The sequence below is a fragment of the Hyperolius riggenbachi genome, chromosome 1 (assembly GCF_040937935.1).
Source record: "Hyperolius riggenbachi isolate aHypRig1 chromosome 1, aHypRig1.pri, whole genome shotgun sequence".
Lineage (NCBI taxonomy): Eukaryota > Metazoa > Chordata > Amphibia > Anura > Hyperoliidae > Hyperolius > Hyperolius riggenbachi.
The window spans coordinates 412,704,327-412,728,505 of NC_090646.1; the positions used below are offsets into that span (position 1 = coordinate 412,704,327).

The 24,179-nt window shown below is 42.9% G+C and overlaps 1 protein-coding gene across 4 annotated transcripts in view; it reads left to right on the forward strand.

Moving 5' to 3' along the window:
* PIP5K1B (phosphatidylinositol-4-phosphate 5-kinase type 1 beta) overlaps positions 1 to 24,179 on the forward strand; it is a 233,510-nt gene that overhangs the window by 124,371 nt on the left and 84,960 nt on the right. For all 4 annotated transcript variants that reach the window (XM_068236042.1, XM_068236025.1, XM_068236034.1 and 1 more), the window contains exon 7: positions 1,321 to 1,620. In XM_068236042.1, the coding sequence (XP_068092143.1) occupies positions 1,321 to 1,620 (300 nt within the window). The remainder of the gene's footprint in view (positions 1 to 1,320; positions 1,621 to 24,179) is intronic.

Sequence of the window (24,179 nt, forward strand, 5' to 3'; positions counted from 1 at the left end):
TTCGTGTCATGTCATTAGAAGCTACTGTATTTTGGTTTGCTTTCCTATGCGATGATGATTGCATCACATAGGAAAGCAAACCAAAATGCAGTAGCTTCTATTGACATGCATCCCAGGAAGTTGCTATTTCTGCTCTCGTTCTTTGAGAAATCCTACTTGCCTTGTTGAAACATTACTATACTGTACTTTTAATATATTCTGATCATAGACACAGGACTATTATATAGTACTCCTTCTCTGCTAGCTGTATTCTTGTTACGGGTGTGATTCTCGGAAGCTACTGTAGCCAGAATGATGGAATTAGACCTCTTTTCCATGATCAGCGGAAGGCTGAATTCACCTCATCAGCTCAATACAGTAGCTTCCACTGACATGCATCCTGCGCACATGTTAATCTAATGCTGGCATCTGTGGGGTGGGGGACCTAGTTGCACCTAAAGCTCGTATTTGGTTGGGGGGGCACACATGCATCTTATCAGCCCTGTTTCTAAGGGCGGGTGAGGAAATTGTCTACCTGGGGTGCAGGGAGGGGGGTGCAGTCACAGCAGTGAGGTAGGGAGGAGCAGCTGACTCCTATTAGCGGAAGCAGTTAATGGCTCTGGCGAAAGAGCAGCCCCTCCGCAGTGAACATTGCGCAGAGCCTGAAATGTGAATGTGTGCTGTAAGGCTGCCACAGATCTTTTCAATGGAGGGAGACCCAGGAGAGGGCCCTTCCCCACAGCTGAATGCCTGTGAGCCTGCTGCTCCCCCTTCCATCACTGTGATGACTATGCCCTGGGGTGTTGGAGTTGAGAGTCGGTTGGGGGGGTGTATGTTGGTGGAGTTGGCCCTTCACCATGTAGTCTGAAAAAAATGTGGCCCTCCAAGCCCGTGAAGTTGGACAGCACTGTCCTAGGAGAAAACGTGAATTGAATAAGGGCCGTTATACATTAAAAATGCAAGCTTTAGCTTTGTCTTTATACATTTACCTTGCTCACAGTACATTATAGTGTGAATTGCTATAGGCAATGGGGCCTGATCTTCACTCCTCTTTCTCTGGCAAAACAGCGTTCCTAAATTTAAAGTGCATGGGGGCATCTTCCCAATTTGGTGGGGGTGTATGGTAATATGGGCAGGGTTTTTTGTGGTTTCTTCCTGCTTCTGCAGTAGAAAGCAGATGACCATGCCTTCTCCGGTCTAGTAGTCTTAATCTCTTGACCAAATGAGCACAGAAAGACCGCAAAGTAAAGAAATGTGAAAAGAGAAAGCACGAAGCAGAGAAATATTGTTATTTTCATTTCCTTTGATCTGATTATATATTTTGTGTGCATTTGCATTTAGAACTTGAACCAGAATCCTCGGACTCTTCTGCCTAAATTTTATGGACTATATTGTCTTCAGTCTGGAGGCATAAACATTCGGCTTGTTGTTATGAACAATGTCTTGCCACGGTCCCTCAAAATGCATTTCAAATATGATCTCAAAGGCTCTACATATAAGCGAAGAGCGTCTCGGAAAGAACGAGAGAAAACAACCCCAACATACAAGGACCTGGATTTTCTTCAAGACATGCCTGAAGGATTATATTTTGATCCTGAGACATACAGTGCATTGATGAAAACACTACAGAGAGATTGTCGTGTAAGTAAAGCACCGCTTTCTTGTTGTTTATTTATGGCTGTGTGCTGTGATACATCACTGTGTTGCCAGTGGTATTTTAAAGAAATCATTTACAATACTATTTAGTTAATTCCTAAACTGGTGACAGCTTTCAGCTCCTGGCTTAGAACTTCAACAAATAATTTTAATATAGAGAGTAAAACTGTTGATTCACTGAATTTACTGCAATTTCCCGTTGTTTTTTTTGGATATATTAAACAGATTGTGATGGAATAATGGCAAAAACTTTGTAATAAAGGAAAAACAGGGCGTCCCACTTAAAAATTGTCAACTAATATTGAATTGTGTGTGGGCATCGGCAGAGGACACTTCCAACAACCGCCAGGCCCAGCCCACCCATGATGCGAGTGCGGTGTCTTCCTCAGGGGACGGAAGTCTGGGGGGGGAGGATGTGTGCTGTGAGTAGGAGGGAAAAGCGGCGCAGTAAGGAGGAGCAGGGGAGGGGGGACCAGACCCCCTCCCTCACCTGGGGTCCCCCATTCCACGCTCCCCCTGCCAGATATTAATGCAGTGTGTCAGCGGGTGGGAAATGAATGACTCACCTCTTCCTTGTACTTCCTGTACCTGTACTTCTGCAAGTACAATGGGCAGCATTGAAGGAGAAACCCTGTGGAATGCAGCGTCCGACGCCTGGAACGCGGCAGGAAGACGTGAGTCATTCATTCCCCGCTTGCCGCCGCTGACACACTGCACTAATATCTGGAGGGGAGATTGCGAAAGGAGGGGGGGTCTGGCCCCCCTCCCCATCGCTGTGTTCCCGCTGCTCCTCCTCCCTAGCTAACCCATACTGGGGTAACTATACTAGGGACAACTATACTAGCTACCTATACTGGGGCAACTATACTACCTATACTGCGGCAACTATACTTGTTACCTATACTGGGGCTACTATACTACCTGTACTGGGGGCAACTATACTAGCTACCTATACTGGGGCAACAATACTACTTATACTGGAGGCAACTATACTAGCTACCTATACTGGGGCAACAATACTACTTATACTGGAGGCAACTATACTAGCTACCTATACTGGTGCAACTATACTACCTATACTGGGGGCAACAATAATACCTATAATGGGGGCAACTATACTAGCTACATATACCAGGGCAAATATAATACCTATACTGAGGACAACTATACTAACTACCTATACTGGGGGCAACTATTATAGCTACCTATACTAGGGCAACTATACTACCTATACTGGGGGTAACTATACTAGCTACCTATACTGGGGCAACTATACTACCTAAACTGGGGGTAACTATACTAGCTACGTATACTGGGGCAACTATACTACCTATACTGTGGGCAACTGTACTAGCTACCTATATTGGGGCAACTATACTGGCTACCTATACAGGGGGCAACAATATTGGCTACCTATACTGGGGGCAACTATACTAGCTACCTATACTGGGGGCAACTATACCTGGCTACCCTATACAGAAGGCACCTATACCTGGCTACCTACTTACCTATACTAAGGGTGAACATTTTCGGGTGCTGTGCAATCATTCCATCTGTCGGGGAGTTGGGTGGCTGACACTGTACTGTGGATTTGGTTGACACTAAATAAAGTATGTTCAACTTTATACAGTTTTTCTTTCCATTTATGCATTCTGAAATTATTCACAATTTTAAATGGTCAGTTTCGAGTGGGAATCCCTGTAAAAGGAATGAGTAATAGCAAAAACCACCAATAATCTTTGCAAGTATTTTACTATATCTTTTCATGGAACAACACTGAAGATATGACACTGTAAAGTAGTCAGCATACAGCTTATATAGCAGTTTAAGTTTGCTGTTCCGTTAAAATAACTTAGAACACAACCATTAATGTCTAAATCGCATGCAAACGCAAGTACATGTTGGCATTCATGGAAACGACAATGGACTGTAGCTTCCCAGTGTTGGCAGCACTCATGCATCCCCAAACCATGACACTCCCACCACCATGCTTGATTGTAGGCAGCATGCATTGGTTTTTGTACTCCTCACCTGGTTGCTACCACACACGCTAGACACCATCTGAGCCAATTAAATGTATTTTGTTCTCATCAGACCACAGGATGTGGTTCCAGTAATCCATAGTCTGCTGGTCTTCAGCAAACTGTTTGCGGACTTTCTTGTGCATTGTCTTTAGAAAAGCTTCCTTCTGGGACAAAAGCCATGCAGACCAATTTGATGCAATGAGCGGCATATGGTCTGAGCACTGATGGGCGGACCCACCACATTAACGGGTGTATGTTGAGTCATTTTGATGGAACAGCAAATTGACACTGCCATACAAGCTGTACACTTACTGCTTTACATTGCAGCAATGTGTCACATCTTCAATGTACCCATGAAAAGATATACCTGTAGCAAAATATTAACAAAACTGTGAGAGGTGTACTCAGTCTGCTTGCTATACTCTGGACATAGCAGTGCATATTATTATTATTATATCTGCCAACTTAAAGCCAGCTTTATACAGTAGATGTGTCTGGCAGATACCCCCTTCTCTATTTCAAGCTTCTGTCGTGTGGTATAAGTCCCCCCACCTGCTGTACCAGTCCATCTATGCAGGTGTTGCTGGGTGGATCAGGGTTAGGTGGAAAAAAATTCTGCTCTCTTCACAAGTGGGTGGTTATATATATGTATTATCAGGCACAGGAAAAATAGATCAGGCTATAATGTATTCTGCTGACCTGCTCGCTTAGACATTATAAAGCGGCATAATGGTCAGAGACTTTAAAGCTTCATACACAAGTCAAAAATTGCCTCTTGCCTTGGAAAGATCATTCTGGGAGAGCTTGCTATGCAGATACAGTGCATGGCAGCATGTGCTGTTCTACAGAGAAGCTAGGGGAGAAAAGTGAAAGGTACCCTACTGAGGGATTACAATAGAAAAAAATTAAGGTTGGTTATTACTGATTTAGCATTATAATATCTATCTAATGGTGTAACTAGATTTTTCAGGCTAACCGTCGGCCAATGAAAGTCTGGTGTATGTAGCATAATACGGGACTTGGGAAGAGGGGTTTTTACAGAACAGTTGCAAGCTCTGAAGAAAACCTTTACATTTTATACTAGGCTGTTTGAATTTAGCATGATTACAATCAGAACTGTATGGTGTTATGTTCAGGAGACCCAGGGGCGCCCCTGCCAACAGACACTAAAGACGGTGGCCTGGGGCGTTGGACATGTCACTAGGCGCAGCTGCGGCCACTGGCCGCCGCTATGTAAACATATTTTCCTGATTTTATTAATTGCGTGCAGAGCAGTGGTCTCGAGGCATGAGGAAGATCGCCGCCGCCTCTGTACCCACCCCCTCCACTCCCAGCCAGTAGAAGGAGAAACAGAGCTCTGCTCCATGCCTTCTCCTCTTCCCCTCTTCACATCAGTAGCCAGTGTTCACTGAGCTGCGGCCCACCCCCTCTAATTCCGCCCCCTTGTCAGCCAAGACACGAGGACAACACGCTGGCTATTTACACTGCCTGGCCTGCCTGACCTTTACATACGTACCCCTGTGTCGACCAGAGGCTCGAGCTGCACTGCAGTGGATGGATGGACATTAGAGTTGTGTGTGAGGATGTAGCAGGAAGCTTTCACACACGCACAGCAGCCAGGAGGGACAGAGTGTGACACTGCTGCACATACCAGGAGGTGGGAGGTGGAGAGATGAACTGTGACCTGATGTCTGCAGTCTGCTCTATTTCCTGTGAGTGGATCTGGATGTTGGGACCTCTGCTCCTGTGCTATCACTATCTGCATCCTGGACAGTGGAAACCATGGCTGCCCAGCATTAATGGTAATCAATCTGATTATCAGCATATATGATGTGACTTACAGTATATGCTGATTATTCAGCAGAACAGCCAATTGTCATACTGTCCAGGATGGGATAATGATGGGACATGCAGAGGCAGGGAAGCACTGTACAGCACTAGATACATGATTAGCTGACTTGTAATGGAAAGTTCCTGTTTCTCTGACTGCCCTCCTGATTGGGTATCAAAACACTGTAGGAGGCGCCCTTAATCTCGTTATGACATATATAACCAATTCCTAGGTAAGTATAGTGTGTCTTACCTGTTATGAAGGCTCGTACACACATAGATCATAAAATTGGGTTTATTAAAGCACAATGGGTAGACAACGCGTTTCGCGACCACAAGTCGCTTCCTCAGGTCAAATAGAGTGCTATTAGCGGGCGCCCACGCTTTACATCTCCAGCTAATAGCACTCTATTTGACCTGAGGAAGCGACTTGTGGTCGCGAAACGCGTTGTCTACCCATTGTGCTTTAATAAACCCGATTTTATGATCTATGTGTCTTCATAACAGGTAAGACACACTATACTTACCTAGGAATTGGTTATATATGTCATAACGAGATTAAGGGCGCCTCCTACAGTGTTTTGATACCCATCTTTACCCCACTAAGTGGGGTCATACTTACTGTAAGCTCTGTATTATAGTAGTATTTTTTGGGAGCAGCGACCGGACAAGGCCGAGTGGAGACGGTACTTCTCCACATGTTCTGATGGTGGTTGCCTGAATAGCAACCCAGAATTGTGAGTATAATTTTTCTCCAGTAGATCATCTCACACAACGATAATACACGATATCGGGCTCCCGGTGTCCCTGTGTTTTTTATCTCTATAGTTTTATTGCCCTCCTGATTGTTGGGTTTTATTAGTCTTCTTACCATGTGCTCCATCCCCCTCCCTCCTCTCTTCCTGCTATTCAATTTCCCAGTGTGCTCCTGCTAAACAGGGCCCCCATGGTGAGACATTTCTCCCATTAATTCTCCCTCCTGGGACTCCCACTTTCCTGTACCTCTCCCTCCTCTCATCTCTCTCTCTACCTATTTTCTCCCCTCTCTCACTTTCTTCTATCTAATGAAATTAGTAGTAGCAGTAGGGTATTGTAAATTGAAATTAGTTAAAATGATTGACCCTGTATCAATAAGATTATGTTACGTATCCCTGCATCCTCCTGTGTCACGGGCAGACTTTCGGACAGCAGTGGGGGGATGGGCGCACGGGTTCTCTTCAGTTCAGCTTTTATGAACTACTTAGTCTAGTCATTAACGGTCCTCAGAGGAGCTCACAATCAAATCCCTACCATTGCTATGGTGGTGTGATGTTCTTGCTTATTATTATTATTATTATGTAATGCACTGAACACCTTCAGCAGCACTTTACAGAGTACATAGTCATATCACTGACTGTCCTCAGAGGAGCTCACACTCTTATCCTACCATAGTCCTAGTCTAATGTCCTACCATATTATTATTATGTATTTATATAGCACTGACATCTTCTGCAGCACATTACAGAGTACATAGCCATGTCACTGACTGTCCTCAGAGGAACTCACACTCTAATCCTGCCATAGTCATAGTGTAATGTCCTAGCATATTATTATGTATTTATATAGCAGTGACATCTTCTGCAGCACTGTACAGAGTACATAGTTATGTCTCTGACTGTCCTCAGAGGAGCTCACACTCTAATCCTACCATAGTCATAGTCTAATGTCCTGCGATATTATTATTATGTATTTATATAGCACTGACATCTCCTGCAGCACATTACAGAGTGCATAGTCATGTCACTGACTGTCCTCAGAGGAGCTCACACTCTAATCCTACCATAGTCATAGTCTAATGACCTACCATATTATTATTATGTATTTATATAGCACTGACATCTTCTGCAGCACTATACTGTTGTGCTGGGGGGGGGGGGGTGCGGGGGGAGGGCGCTGCAGGTTTTCTTGCCTGGAGTGACAAAATGGCTAGAGGCGCCCCTGAGGAGACCGTTGACGCTCCCACTAGCGAGTGGAACGTTACCCAGGTGTGGGGTCTAAGTGACCATAGGTCTCCGCCAGAGCACCCTGCAAGGGATGATGGGCTTTGCTGCCTAGCGCCCACCAGGTAACACCTAGGATAACTCCGACTAGTGGTTAGGAGAACGGTGAGGAGATTTCCAGATCCAGAAAGGAGATTTGTGTGGAAGATGGGAAGATGAAGAGGGAAGTACCTCAATGAATCAGGGCAGTCGACAGACAGGCGTAGTAAGTATCCAGGCAAAGGTTCAGGGCAGGCGGCAAACAGGCGTAGTCGGTATCCTGGCAAAGGTTTATGGCAGGCGACAAACAGGCGGGGTTACAAGCAGAGGTCAGTAACAGGAAGAGCAGATCGAGGATGGTCAGACAGAGGCTAATAGTCACCAGGAACCAACACTAGCTGTCAGAACAAACAGCACCTAACCCAGGGGAGTAGTGGCCTTTTATACTCACATAATCGCGAATTGGTGCAAAAATACATAAATGCAAGACTTCCCACATGTGCACGCAATGTCGCATGTTACGCCACGCAAGCGTGCACACGCTCCTAACCACGGTATTCAACCTGCGTGATGTGCGTATGTTAGGGGAAATACGCCAATGCCAGGACACAGGAGCGCGAGTATGACAATGGGAACTTTTTTGTTGTCTTGTGACCCAACTGTATTGGTATGTAAAGTAAGCCTGTACTGAGACGGGTTTGGAAGAAGCCATCTTTATTCCCTGTAAGACAAATGCCACAGAGTTACTGATCCGAAATGCACATGCAGATCAGGTGATCTAAGACAAATCTGATTCCACTAGCTGCATGCTTGTTGCAGGAGTGTCACACACTACGGAAGCCAAAACACCAGGAGGACTGTGAGGAAACGCGGAAAAACAGCCGCAAACACTCAGGGTAAGGCGGCTGTTTCCGCGTCTTACATGGCAGCGCAACGCAGAGAAACCGCCGCTTGCCGCATGGGCAGAGCGGCGGAATCCGCATTGGATGTGGCGGAATCAGCGTTGGGTGCAGCGGATTCCGCAAAAGACAAGGTCACTGACAGCATGGGGGAACGCGGGGAAGCTGCCGCCTGCTCAGAAAGCAGTGCGGCGGGCCCCGTGTCCAATTCAGCGCATACATTGCAAGACATGTCTGGTGTGGCTGGGACTGTTAGTCCACACAGCTTCAGAAGGACGCGCGCGCGCGCTGAGAGGCAGAACTTATATGGCAGCCAGAAAAGGGTCAGCTGACCAAGCAAGGTGTTGTATATTCTCCCCGGTAGGCATGGGTTTCCTTCCAGTTTACGGGTTTTCTTTCACATCCCAATAACATACAGAGAAGTTAATTTGCTTCTCCCTAAAATTGGCCCTAGACTACAATTGACATGTTGCTATGGTAGTGATTAGATTGTGAGCCCCTCTGAGGAACAGTTAAGGCTTATACACACTATGCAAAGTTTCCATCAAATCTGGGAATCAATTAATAATTTCCAGAATGTCTGATCTGCTTCCGATCAAAAAAGGGACCATTTTTTTTGTAGTATGGATCTCAAAATCAATCACTTTCTCAATCTGAAGCAGATCGGACATGCTGGAAGTTATCTGACAGGGGAATTGCATGGTTTGTATAAGCCTTTAGTGACATGACTATGTAGTCTGCAAAGCGCTTTATAAATACTAAGAAACAATACTCTCCTTCCCTGAAAATAAAACCTACCTTAAATATAGACCCTAGCCTGATTTTTCAGTATTTTTGGGTATACTCCAAAAATAAGCCCTACTCCAAAATAAGTTACAGTTCATAAAAAAGTAAAAGTAAACAGTGTCTAATGCTGGGAATACACGGTACGTTTTTGTATGGCTCGATTGATCATTTCCGACGTGTCTGATCACCCGCCGGATCGATTACCCGCTCGATACCGCAGGCAGGACAATGGTAAAAATAAAAAGAAGATAAGAAGCGCCCACTGGGACGAGCGGGAATCGATCCGGGCACCCGCGGGGACGAGCGGGGATGCGCCGGAATGGAGCCAGCATAAGACAGCAACGGTATTCATGTAGAAAAAGGGAAACCAATTGGCAACAGAATGCAGCAGGACAGATAGACCCTTTGCCAAAGAAAGCAGACACCTCAAATAGAATTGCACTCAAAAGACCCCATGAGAACCAAAACCCACAATTATACATGGAAAAAAGAAATTCATCATGGAAGTTATAATGATTTATACTATATAATGAAGTATACCTGTAATGCAAAAAAGTGCCCCTATGGGGTACTCGCCGCGGAAGAGGGGAGCCTCTGCATCCTAAAGAGGCTTCCCCCTTCCTTCTCCTCTGCCTCCTTCCATCGCTGGGACCCTCTAAGTTCTGCTTGTTGGCACCTTGCATAGGTGCAGTAGCTCTGTCCTGCTTGGCTTTTTTCATGAAATACTGGGCTGGGTTGGGTCCGCGCCACTGTGCAGACACGAGCTGTTTGCACCTGCACAGTAGCACAGTCCCGATTGGGCTCAGAGCCTGAGCTGGACGGTGCAAGGGCTTACCTCTACTGAGGTGAGTACCCCCTAGGGAAGATTTATGTTTTTACAAGTTACCTTTAAAAATAAAGGTGGATTATTGTTCATAATGAAAAAAAGCCATCCCTTGGAAATAAGCCCTAATTCATATTTTAAAACAAAAAATTATATAAGACTCTGTCTTCATAAAAGTGTTTAAAAAAAAAGACCCTGTCTTCATTTCCAGGAAACTAAGGCCTTGATTCATCAAGACATATCGAATTGGTTAACAACAGTTTGGTAAAATACCAAATTCGTTAAGTTGATTTCAGGATTCATCAAATTTATCTACAGCTGTTAGCGAGCATTCGGTAATCATTCGTTAGTGATGCGTTAAATCGGAAGAAAGTGCAATTCATGAAAATGAAAGTGGGCGTGGTTTAGCGTTACATTTAGGATTAGTTATCTCCTTCACTGCTCTGTCGTTATTCCTGTCAGATCATTGCTGACAGAGAAGATGGAGCCATTTGAAGTGGTTATGTATCAGTTGAGAGTGATTCAAAGGTGCACAAGGGCAAGCATAAGGTCTAGACAGGACATCTGCATTTCTCTTGAATCATCTTGTAAGAGAACACAGGCAGTGCCATGGTTAACTTATTTGCTAGCTGCATTGTATTTTTTTTTAGAAAAGGCTCCTATCAAGCCGTAGCTGGTGAAATTGTGGAATTGTCCCAAACCACTTCCTGAATCCTGGTCCAGGTGTTAAGCCCTATTCAGAATGTTGCTACGTAGTGTTCAAAGGACTGCCTTTTACCTACAATTCCATGGGAATCTTATGGCCTTTTGTTAAATTACCACTGTAAAATGGAAATATCGACACATTACCGAATGGTTACCGAATTGTTATTTATATTTTATCGAATTCACACTGAATGCGGAAAAACCTTGATGAATACAACTAGAAATCGATAAACTTCGAATTCGGTAATTTAACAAACTGGAAAAAGTTATCTCAAAGACAATGATGAATTGAGGCCAAAGTGATAATTGTGCACAGAAGCTCTCTTACAACTTATCTCCTGCAAGCAAAGGCAAAAGAACAGTAGCAGCCTGGAGCAGTAGCAGCCTGGAGAGCTCAGGGCTGCACTAAAGGCTACAGGGCTCAGTAACTGATAAGGCTTCCAGGATGAAAGGATGCAAACTTATTAAACACTTTTTCAGCATTTTCTTTTAAAATAAATTTGTTCCTAGAACTTGTAATGGTGTGGCTAACATATTGGAGTGGAGGGAAAACTTTGACTCTGGTGCTACTTTAATTGGAGTGTTATCAAAATCCAGTACGGTGAAATTCAGCAGCATTTTATAGGGCTTCAAGACTGCTCATTCTGTATTTCAATCTGTATTTTTATAATAATTCAGTTGCTGTAAAATGATGAAACAGATTATAGGAATTTAGCCGGCAGCCGTTGGATTGAATTTAGAGCTGTTCAGTAAGTAGACCTATGTACACACAGGGCTGGATTTGTACTCTTTACCGCCCAAGGCCAATGTCACCAGCCACCCCCCTTCAGTATAGGTAGCGAGATGACCCCTCCCCTCTTTACCTCTAGTATAGGTAGCCTGATGATCCCTTCCCCTCCAGTATAGGTAGCCAGGTGACTCCCTTAACTCCCTTAATCCCTCCCTTTCCCACTCCTCCTCTTTCAGTACAGCTTGCCACCACACTGCAGCAGCCATCAGTGTCACTCACTTCTCTGCTCGTCTCCAGTGTAGAAGCGTCCTCTTCCCCTCCATCTCCAATGCTGCCCAAGTCCGTAGCCGCTGGCCACAATGTAAACCTGCTCAGAGAGCAAGGTGGCCGCAGCACAAATGGCTGGCAGCAGGGAGATCAGGTGCTCTCTTGATCTCCCTGCATTGCAGCATTTGCAATCTTGCAAATGCTGCACCAGTGAGTATGCTTCTTTGGTGCCCTTGCTCCTGTGGTGCCCTAGGCCATGGACTAGGCGGCCTAGGCCTAAATCCGGCCCTGTGTACACAAGGCAATGCATGTTCAAAATATTTATATTAAATATTTAACAGGGTGTCATCTGATTAGCTCTCATTTTGACACCTGCTTATACAAAATAGAAAATACTGAGTAAGAAGATAACAAAAATGGATGCACAGCAAAATGGCTCTCTGACGGCTTTTAGCAATGATTCATAAAACACTCTCTTCCTGTATTCCGTCATGTGACCAATGTTACCTACACACTTTCAGTTATTGCCCTCATTACATGCTATGTTTAGGGCCAGTTGACAATCTGAAAGTATTTCCAGCAGTGCTCAGGAAAATTTTCCTGCATGTCTCCTGCTTCCCAATTTTCAACACTTTCCAAACACATGTACTCACACTATTTCTGTATGTGCACTCATCGTTCAGAAGAGTGAAATTGGTTGTCGGATTGAACATAGCAAGGTGTCTGACTGCCACTGCATGTCTGTGAGATTACTTTAGAGGGAATAAGTGAGATTGCTTGCAAGGTGAATTAGCATGTTTTTTCGTGTGTTGCAAAGTGAGCAGAGACAACACCTGGTCTCCCAGAGAGCTCCAGGAAGAAGAGGCTGCATAACTAAATAGCCTAAACTAGACATGATTGGGTGAGCAGGGTTACATACCAATATACAGCTATAGGAAGTGTTTCTGATGCTCAAACCGGGATAATTAACATAAAATTGGGTATCCTGAATAATGTATTCAATTCTGCTACTGTATATGTTGTGGTAGACAAAATATGTAGCTAGATGCCTCAAGGTTGAGACTGTGATTTCATGAAGAATGTGTGCAGTGAAGAGCAGGGGTAGTTAAGACCAAGGTCATTAGTTTTTGTTAATGTTAGTAAAGGTAAATAGTGGACTATGCCATTACTCACACCGTTTCACATTTGATGCAGCTGTACCAGAGAAATTCAATCACGTGACCCAGAGATACCTCTAGAAAGCAAGTAGGAAGAGGTGTTCCCCAGCTAGAGAGTAGCTCTCCTTCTCCACCTCCTCCTTGCTGCTGTAAGCTTACTTGTTAGGACCACCACTGCAGACCACCACTACAGCTCAGCAGAATCTTATCATTATGGGACTCTGGTATAATTGCAGTGCTGGGCACAAAGAGTTAATGTGTAACCAGCACAGGGAAATTTCGGGGACTTGGCTGCCATGTGCTGACATGGGCGCACTGGCCTGTTCACTCTCCCTGACTGCTTAATATGGGTGATGATGAGATACAGGAAGAGTCTTGCCAGCTTTCTTTCGAGTAAAGCTGAACTGTCAACTCAAGAAGAAATGGAACTACAGGAGCCAGGCAGCCAGGTAATTTTAATAAACACACTCCTCACAAGTGAAACTGCTACAGCATAAGGAAATGCACATAGCTATATGCAAATTGCTGTACTAGTAAAAGAGAAAGTCAAATGTAAATGGTTACGTTTTCATACCTAATGGGTGACGTGGCACCCAGTTTGTATGAGACCGTATCCTGGAGCTGTGTGCCTGCATTGGTTGATGCATACAATTGCCGCTTTGTATACTGCTCTGGTTGCCTTCATCCAAAACCCATTGAAAAAGGACCTAGTTCTGAAACGCTGCGCCGTCTGGTTAATATAGCGGTGTGTTCCTCCAACACTGTGATTTTTATGGACTCATTTGTATCCATTTCTGCATTAAGCTTCAGGTTTAACAGCCAGCATCTATGGTCTTGTGCAGCATTTACACGTTTTTTACGGCAGCTTTATGCTGATGTATTGCCTACATATGTATTATTGTGCTGATATCATAGTACCTGATGTTGTGCTGTACATACTATATGTATTGTATATGGCCTTGTACATATTATTTTTGTACTCTCTTGAGTGATTTGTCAGTATTTACAAAATAGATCTTTTTGCATTGAAAACACATTGGGCTCGATTCACAAAGCAGTGATAACCCAGTTAGAGACTTTAGGCGTGATAACCATTGCACCACACTGGTGAAAAGCCAGTTTAGGCGTGATAAGTTTAGGTGTGATAAGTTTAGGCATGCTAAGTTTAGATAAGTTTAGATCGCACGCAAAGTCCTGCACGCAAAGCAGCGCCATTAAACTCTATGCGAAGTGCACCAGACTTTGCTAGTGCAAAACTTTTGATCAGCTGTGCACTGCGGTGCTAACCCAGTTGGTGCTTAAACTTATCACGCCTAAACTTATCACACCTAAACTTAACATGCCTAAACTGAGTTTAGGCATGATAAAGGGCTTTTCACCAGCGTGCTAACTGTTAGCACCGCTTTGTGAATCAGGCTCATGGTGTGCATGTCATCCATTGTTTTATATAGATTTTGTTTGTCTGCACAGCACCCAATTAATGTTGCAAACCAATTAGTTTTAATTGTGTATTTATTAAGTGTGCATCTTTATTTGCTTCTCTTTGATGCATACAATTGCCACACATGTTGGGCACACTGTGAGTACAATTCAGGTGTGTGTGACACTGGTCTTCTGCAGCCATTGGGTGTACCTCTGATGCACTTCCCCCAAGTACCCCTAGGACCTCCACAGTAGACTTCTGTTGGTATAATTGGTTGATTTAATTGTACTTCCATTCTGTGAAATTCTTGCAAGTCCAACCTGTCTGCTGCAGAAGACCAGTAAACCACAATTTCAACTGGAAGGATTTCAGTTCTGGGAACGAGTGCTGTACAGGCAAGCTGTTTGTTTACAGACGAGCAGTGTGTGCTGCGATATGGAGAGGAAAGTAGGGACCTCAAGCAAGTGAGTGGGGTTCGTTGGCATGGGAAACAAAAAAGATAATGCACTTCCATGTAATACATTCATATATATATATATATATATATATATATATATATATATATATATATATATATATATATATACATATATATATATATATACATATATATATATATACAGAGAAACAGAGGGGCTGCAGCAAGCACACAACAGGAAAGCAGTGACAGGGGCTCTTGGTTACACTTTAACGCGTTTAAGCTCACCAACTGCGCCAAAGTGTACCAAATCTGGTGAGTCCTACTCTAACCAGGCTAAAATGCTATTTTTTTTAATCAGCGTTCTAGTGGGAACCATGCCAATAGCCCAATGGTCAACTAAATGGGAGAAAGGAAATTAAAAACACCTCACCTTCTACTAGCTACTAACTGAACTATGAGCATAGCAGTTTTAATTTCCTTTCTCCCATTTAGTTGACCATTGGGCTTTTGGCATGGTTCCCACTAGAACGCTGATTATTGTATACAATGAACAGAGGCGCCAAAAGTATAAGATTAGATTAAATGAGCTTAAAAAACAACTTAATTGGCAAAATTGAAGGAAGAAGTGGTGGTCTTACCTCCCTCAAGCAGACACGGCAACGACTGCGATTCAGACAGTCAAACACATTTATTAGGAACTCCAAAAAGAAATGCAACGCGTTTCTCAGGTTCAACCCCGCTTCATCAGGCAATATAGGGAGGAGTATCAAACAATCTGCACAAGGATTCAAATTAAGCGCTGATTATTATTATTATTTATTTATATAGCGCCAACATATTCCGCAGTGCTGATGTGTTTCCTGTTGTGTGCTGCGGCCCCTCTGTATTTATATATTTCTTGTGGGGACTGGGGATCTCCAGGCTTCGTGCATGCTTTGCATAGTATTGCATATAATTTGGTTTGTGCTGCTCATCCCTTGGTATATATATATACATATATATATATATATATATATATATATATATACATATATATATATATATATATATATATATATATCTATATCTGAACTGATATTTTACTAAAAGCTAAGCCTATCATATTCATTTGCGACCATTGTCACATGGTGACTAGCACCTTGCATCACTGTAGTCTCAGGTTCAAATCTAACCCAAGACACTATAAGCGTGGAGTTTGTATGTTCTCCCTACGTTCACATGGATTTCCTCCAAGCACACTGGTTTCTTCCTACTTCCTAATGGCATACTGATAAATTAATTGAATGCCCCTACAATTGTCCTTAGACTATGGTATGGATTGAATTATGAGCTCCGAGGGACAGTTTAGTGATATGACAATAGCACTGTATGTAAGATACAGTAAGTGCTATAAATACATAATAATATCTCTCCTTTATCATCCCTTCCCAGTGAAATGGTCTCCTCTTGGCAGTGTTGCTGTGCTAGCCAGAGCTCTGCTATGAGCTGGACATTGTCCTATTGGCTGGAGTGCATTCTTCTAATATTCTTATACGGTACGTTTCAGGGAGCCAAACCAGGATTCTTTCTGGCTAGAATCAATGACAGGAATATAGACCTAGAATTCAGTAGCGATGACTATGAAAGTAATATATTTTATGGCAGTGTCAGTGAAGTGACTGGAGAATAATAGGATGTGTACATTAAAATGCAATGACTTACTAGGCTTATGAGCCAAGCATACATATCATCCTTAATTGTCCATAATCAGAAACATTTCTAATTGTTTGGGAAAATGCCCTTGGCATCAGCGTAGCATAGTCTCATGGCTGTGTATTAATGGTGATCTCATGGCCAGCTGTGTATACTGTGGAGATAACATCCTTTCTGTTAGTTGTCTTTGTTGACAGGCAGAAGCAGCCATTTTCCACCAGCCCCATGTGATGTCTATTTACAAGAGCCTGGTGTTTGTAATCCAGTCCTTTTTGTTCTCGCAGACAGCGATGACAAGCAGAATATGTTTCTTATCAGACAAACATGATTTTTCATACCGAGTGGGGGATATTTATCAATGAAGGATGCAACAGAATCTGGCACATAACGACATAAATCAGGCTGTTACGTATACGCCTATTGGTTTGCATCTTCTGTAGCCAATTGTCACACTTATGCGAGTGTTGGGGTAAATGTGATAGTGTTGAGAGAGCAAAGAAGTATGTGTAGGAAGTAACAAGTTTTTGTTTGGAAAGGTATTGTTCCTAAGCAGCATCAACGGTTAATTAGGAATCAAGCTTAGGTATTTGAAATCTCTTGTTCCAGTTTTGTGTCTCTTCAGCCACCATATTCTTCCACTTTAGCACCAAGTTTATGACAGAGGAACCAAGCATGCGTTCTATTTGTGCACACCCATGCTATATTTTGGTAGATATAGAGAATTGTGTACAGGGAATGTGGGCATTGTTCCAGTGCCTGAGCAAAGTGATAATTTCATATGCATTTTGAAACACTAGGCTGCAATGAGTTGGGGTAGAGGCTAATACCAATAAAGGACAGAATCCCCCCAGTGGCTGCTTAACATCCTGATCTTCAGCAACATACAATGCCCTACCAACCCCTGAACGCATTGTTCTATTCTCTCACCCTGTCCGTTGGAAGCTGATCCATCATGCTCTGAGCATTGTCTCTTCTCCTCACTCCATAGTAACAGAAGTATTGCTAGCCTCTAGGCTACTGACACATCTGTACAGAAGTTGGCCACAAGGTCCTTATCCTTGTGGGCGGCAGCTTGTTACAGTTTGTGTATGTAGCTTAAACCTGGCTCTTTCCACAGGTTATTTATAATCATTTTTTTCATATTCCTCAATGTCTTATAATATGGTGGATTAATGCCAGTAGCAGTAGCATAAGTGATATCATGCACAGTATATGTTATTCTTCATGATACATTCTTGTATTATTCCAGTGGTGTTGACCACTAGTCTTATTGCTTAATATGGTTAAGTTTGTATTGCGTCATGAAAATTTGACCTTATTCATCTTCCAGTGAAGTCATTATCAAACTCCTAGAAGTGACCACAAGGAGAAGTCAGATAGGATGTTATTGTGAAAAATGTTTTACTTACACTAAACCAAGTGAGTCACACTAGAAATAGTGATCGTGGGGATGTGGGAGAGTTTGTGTTTGTGTGTATAAGTGCGGACCTCTTTTTTTTGCAGGGAGTAGCCATGAACTCTTTTTGTACTCCAGCTGACCATTAGTACACAATTTATCCCCTTGAGCTCCCCACACTAGGCATGAGACAGCTAGTGATCCCCTTCTAGAGTGTGTTGTGTGTGTGTGTGTGTGTGTGTGTGTGTGTGTGTGTGTGTGTGTGTGTGTGTGTGTGTGTGTGTGTGTGTGTGTGTGTGTGTGTGTGTGTGTGATTGGGGGGGTGGGGGCAGTGTTGGACTGAGAGGTGGTAAAACTGAGAAAATCCACTTGCTGGCCAAGCAGCAATAATTAGGTGTTGCTGCTCACAGTGAAGACTTGCTACAGGTTTCCATTGGGAGTGATAACACAGGGTTTCTGCTGCTTGGCCAGGTGGATTTCCTCAACTTTTCCACCTCCCAGTCCGACACTGAGTGGGGGTGGGGGTACATTCAGGGCTGTGGAGTCGGTACAAAAATACTCCGACTCCTCAGTTTATGAAACCTCTGACTCTGGGTACTCAAAATGGCTCCGACTCCCTGACTCTGACTCCTTAGTCTAATACTTACCAGTGCTGTGGATTTGTACAAAAATCATCAGACTCCGACTCCCGACTCCTCAGTTTATAAAATCTCCGACTCCAGGTACCCAAAATTGCTCAGACTCGTCGACTCCAACTCCACAGCCCTGGGTACATTTTACTACAGCATTTAGTGCAAATCATTATGGAGTATTTTATTGAGGGCTGCTACATTTCCATGTTGTGGGTGTGCTATTGGCACTACCTTTCATTCCATCCAAAACTATTTGCCTGAAGCCTTACTAAAACTCACAAAAATGCCTATGTCAGATGAAGCACAAGAACTTTTAGAAGTAATTTCTCTGCAATTTTGCACATTTACAAAGAGTTTTACTGTCTTGATTTTATAGTCACAAAAACGCAGGCTATATTCTGTTTGATGGAATGCTAAATATCAGGCAAACATGTTTTTTTGTTTTCAAATCTGGACCTCATCTGTAGTATATAAAAAGCTGTATATTACCCCAGGATAGTCATTGCTTTGTAAAGGCAAGTATTTGTGAACTACTTGTCAGCTCTGTTTTGTCAGCCTGGAGACTGCTGGTTTTTCCTGGGATGGGGAGCGCCTGGAGTTAAGTCTTTAGCTTGATACACTCACTCAATAACCGTCACCCAGAGCAATCCCTGGGTACCATTCTGGGTGGCAGGTCCCCAAACAAGCTCTGCACAGACAGCCCATTCTGCTCTATGAGGAAGGATGGAGGAGCAGCAGTAGTTCTTGTTTGGTGTTTAGTGATTCATCAATATGGATTGCAGAATTACATCGTGGGACAGATGTGCCAGTGCTAAAGGTGCCCATACACTTACTTGATTTTCTGCCGATACACAGCAGATTCGACCACTGTGATCGAATCTGCTGTGAAATCGATGCGGAAACGCTGACCGATCGTCCGATTTTCGTCCGAAATTGATTGATCCCAATAATCTGTCCACGCGGAAAATTTCATTCGATCGCCGGCGGGTCAGAAGTGCGTCGATAGCGGCGTTAAAATGTCCGACGACCAACGCTAGCGGCAATACATTACCTGTACTACCGGCGCGTGTCCCCGCCGCGGTCCCTTCTCTGCGCTGGGCTCCAGCTGGCTTCAAATACTTGCTGTCGGGGGAAGTTTAAACAGTACAGCGCAAACTTCCCCCGACAGGAAGTAAAGTGAAGCTGAATCCCAGAGCAGGGAAGAGACAGTGGAGACTGGGGGACTCGCGCCAGCCGGATCAGGTAATGTATGCTGGGGGCGGCGGCGGCGGCCGCTCCACAGTTTGTGAATCGATTTCACAGTGAAATCGATTCAAAATCTGTTTGCAGTGTAGGCAGCCAATAGATCCCTCTTTGATCAGATTAGATGACAGAGGGATCTATCTGCTGGTCGATCTGGTGGCAATCGACCAGTGTATAGCTGCCTTAAGTTTTCATTTGAGACAATCACAGATGATCTAACAACATAAATCTATTGATTGCATATGTTTTAGATAGCTTTTCACACTAAGGGTGGTCACTAACGGTCCAATTTCTAGCGAAAAATCGTTTGAGCGATCAGAAATTCTGATCAGATTGGTTGAAAATAATTTCAGTTGATGGGCACAATCGATTATGAACGATTATAAAAATAGTCGTCTGATTGGATTTTTGTCAACCCAAAATTTGGATTTTCTTGATTGGTTGTGATAGATAGGAAGCAAAGATTGGTTCGTTGATGGTGTACTGAACGATTTTTCTTCCGATCAGAATTTCTGAACGCTTGAACGATTTTTCACTAGAAATTGGACCATTAGTGGCCACTTTAGGACACATATGCAATTACCAGTAACTTTTTCTCCTAGGAGATATTTTGACAACTTGTCAATTGTAAATGCCTTTTAAACCAGGAACCAAGAAAATACTTAAAATAATGTCAATAGTAATTTTTCTCCTTCTTCTTGCTGAATTTGAAAGTGCTGAAAAATTATTTTAAATGGAAGATGTAAAATGATCTCCTGGGAGAAAACTCAGGAGATAAAGTTATTTGCATATGGGCCTATGAGCATTGCGCTACTACATGGGAAAACACTGTCCGTACAATTGTATGGGCATATACTATAGTGTTGTATTGTATCATGTTATGCTAATTCTCTGTATTCAGTGTGTTTCTGCATGTGTGAATATGTGCACATCGCATAAACATTGGCCACCAGGCTTAAAAAAAATAATAGTGCCTGGTATAATGTGCACATTGTACATTGCAGTACATACACATAGTAGTGTGTGTTACACAACATGCACAGTGTGCACACAGCCTAGCGTGTTACACAACACGCACAGTGTGAATGCAGTGTGGTGTGTGTTACACAACAAAATTGGGAAATCAAATTTGGATGTATGTAAGCACCTCTGGGATGTGTTCACACTGTGCATGTTGTGTAACACACACCACACTGCATTCACACTGAATGCAGTGTGGTGTGTGTTACACAACATGCACAGTGTGAACACATCCCAGAGGTGCTTACATACATCCAAATTTGATAATTTGGATGTATGTAAGCACCTCTGGGATGTGTTCACACTGTGCATGTTGTGTAACACACACCACACTGCATTCACACTGAATGCAGTGTGGTGTGTGTTACACAACATGCACAGTGTGAACACATCCCAGAGGTGCTTACGTACATCCAATTTTGATTTCCCAATTTTAGAACTTCCGTGTTCATAGTATTCAAAATCATTGGCCAAACAAAACTGGATGTGTGTATACACCCTTAGGCTAAGTTTCCAGTGCCTTTGGGCCGCATACAGTGAAGCATACAGCCAATAAAAAGTATACTTTACTGGCACTGTTGGCACACACATAAAGCGGTGACGCACTGAGTTGGGATACTGTTGTCCGTTAGAACACCTGGTACCTGATGTGCTCTGAATGTGCATAGACTTACTATTGCAGTGTGACTTTCTGCATTAAGGTGCCTCCATAAAGTCACACTCCGCTGTGAACATCGTCAAAACATTTTAAACCGGTGAACCTAGAGTTTTCCTTCCACCAAAAAACACCAAAAATTCAGGCATATGTAATACAACTTCAAAAGATGCACTACTTCTATATTTTCCAGTGTTGCTAGTTATTCCTTATTGTATTTCAAACGCATGTCCACTTCACCACATTAACCCAGCTTAATGTTTTTTTCCAAGTTTCAGTATAAGTGTCATGCTGAAAAGAAGTAGATTAAATCAAATGAAGAAGCACCGAATTGCAGGTTTTCTGTACAGATGAAATTGGACAGTGGGTGGCTCATGTAGACTGGTGCAGCTTACAGGATCATTTCATTTCCTTTCCAAGCAGTCACATATGATTGCTCACATTCTGTTGTGCAACGCATGCTGACCGGGACACAGCTAGATTGATTCCCCCTGCATTTAATCTCTTCCTGGTGTGTGCAAGGAGCTTTTTCATTGCTTGAGCTGTCCAATATATATAGGTCTGCCAATATAATAACAAAAAAAAACGCCCCTGCACAGTTTTTCATTTGATTTGTGGTGAAGAAAAGCATATAAATAGCAGTGGTACCCATGTGTACTTAATGTAAAGAGGAACTCCAGTGAAAATAATGTAATAGAAAAAAGTGCTTCATTTTTACAATAATTATGTATAAATGATTTAGTCAGTGTTTTCCCATTGTAAAATCGTTTAAATCCCTGATTTACATTCTGACATTTATCACATGGTGACATTTTTACTGCTGGCAGGTGATGTAGCAGCTGCTTGCTTTTTTGACAGTTGGAAACAGCTGTAAACAGCTATTTCCCACAATGCAACAAGGTTCACAGACAGGAAACTGCCAGGAGTACCATGGTCCTCAGAGTTTCTTGTGGGTGGGGTTTCACCACAATATAAGCCATACAGAGCCCCCTGACGATCCATTTGTGAAAAGGAATAGATTTCACATGTAAAAGAGGGTATCAGCTACTGATTGGAATGAAGTTCAATTCTTGGTCACGGTTTCTCTTTAAGGGGACAGCTTCAGCGTCTATGCTAAAAGAAAATGTAAATAATATAACTCCCAGTGTAAGGTTTCACACTTGAGCATTGCTTTGCATTGCATTATAACGTTAGCAAAAACATTATTTGAGGTGGCATGCAATGTAACACAGGCAAAGAAGCAGCTGACCAATGTGCACCCTGATTGACAAGCGTGTGGTTCTAACAACGTGCTGCGTGTTCTGGGTTGTAACAATGAAATGGAATGCATTACATCACAACTGAGGAGGAGTGAACTGTTCATCGACTTTGAATTGTACCAAGTTGCAGTGCACAGAACGGCATCTGTTACAGTGAAACATGTCAGTGTGAAAGCACCGTAAGAAAGCAGGATGGATGCAGTTACATAGGTGATCTGTGCTCATTTATGCACTGCAGCAAGCTCAAGTGCTTACTTGCAGATTACAGCGTTACAGTATTAATATACAAGTATACACAATGGCCATCTCATGGTAGCACCTTTGAACTGGCATGGGGTTTAAGCTGGCCATACACTTATAGATTTCCACTAGATGTGGCAAAACAATCGATTCCTCGCTCGTAGGCATCAATTCTGATCACACACAGCACATACATTTTCACTAGATTCCAGCAGGGAATTTATTGAAAATAGATCAAACTGCAACGTTACACAGTTCGATGCTGTGCATTGCTATGGCCTATAGTCCATTGACTAATGCTCCTGCCTCAGTCAACCTTCATTCTCCATCCTGTCCAATCAATATTTTAGATTGCCATTTGGTCAAATTTGATCAAACATTTTTGGGGAAATCTATTTCCAGGAGATAAGTTGAATCTGCAGGGAGCGTAGGAGTACCGTTACTTTAAATCACAACTGACTTTGTATTTGTGACTTCAGTGATATTGTGGCAGATTTTCTAGATATGCACATTAGCTGTGGTAATTGGTTAGGAATAACCATACATAATGTACTATAAACAAATAACTTGAAAATCTTGGCAGTGACCCTTCTTTGTAGCTCTGTAGAAAGAGTAAAGAAACAGACTACTGTGGACAAAATTCCCCACTAAGGGCTTCAGGTTCCTTTTAAAGGAGCACTATGGCAAAAAAAATTGTAAAATTTAAAATATGTGCAAACATATAGAAATAAAAAGTACACTTTTTCCAGAGTAAACTGAGCCATAAATTACTTTTCTCCTATGTTGCTGTCACTTACAGTAGGTAGTAGAAATCTGACAGAAGGTTTTGGACTAGTCCATCTCTTCATAGGGGATTCTCAGGGATTTTTTTTATTTTCAAAAGCACTTAGTGAATGGCAGTTGCTCTGTCCAACTGCCAAAAAAACTGTGTAGGGAGCAGGGAAGCTGGCCAGCATCCTTTTTAGGGAATATCTTTATAAAGAATAAAAGCCTTGCTGAGAATCCCCTATGAAGAGATGGAGTAGTCTAAAATCTGTCACTTCTGTCAGATTTCTATTACCTACTGTAAGTGACAGCATTATAGGAGAAAAGTAATTTATGGCTCATTTTACTCTGCAAAAAAACATACTTCTTATTTGTCTATGTTTGCACATATTTTAAATTTTACAATTTTTCGCCATAGTGCCCCTTTAAGCGCTTTGCTGGAGATCAGCAAAGCGCTGCTAAAATGTATCCATGTGGATACATTAACACCGCAGCGGTTGTGACTTTGATTAATCGCAAACGTGCTGCATGCAGCGTTTTGGGGGCGATTGCTCTGTGAT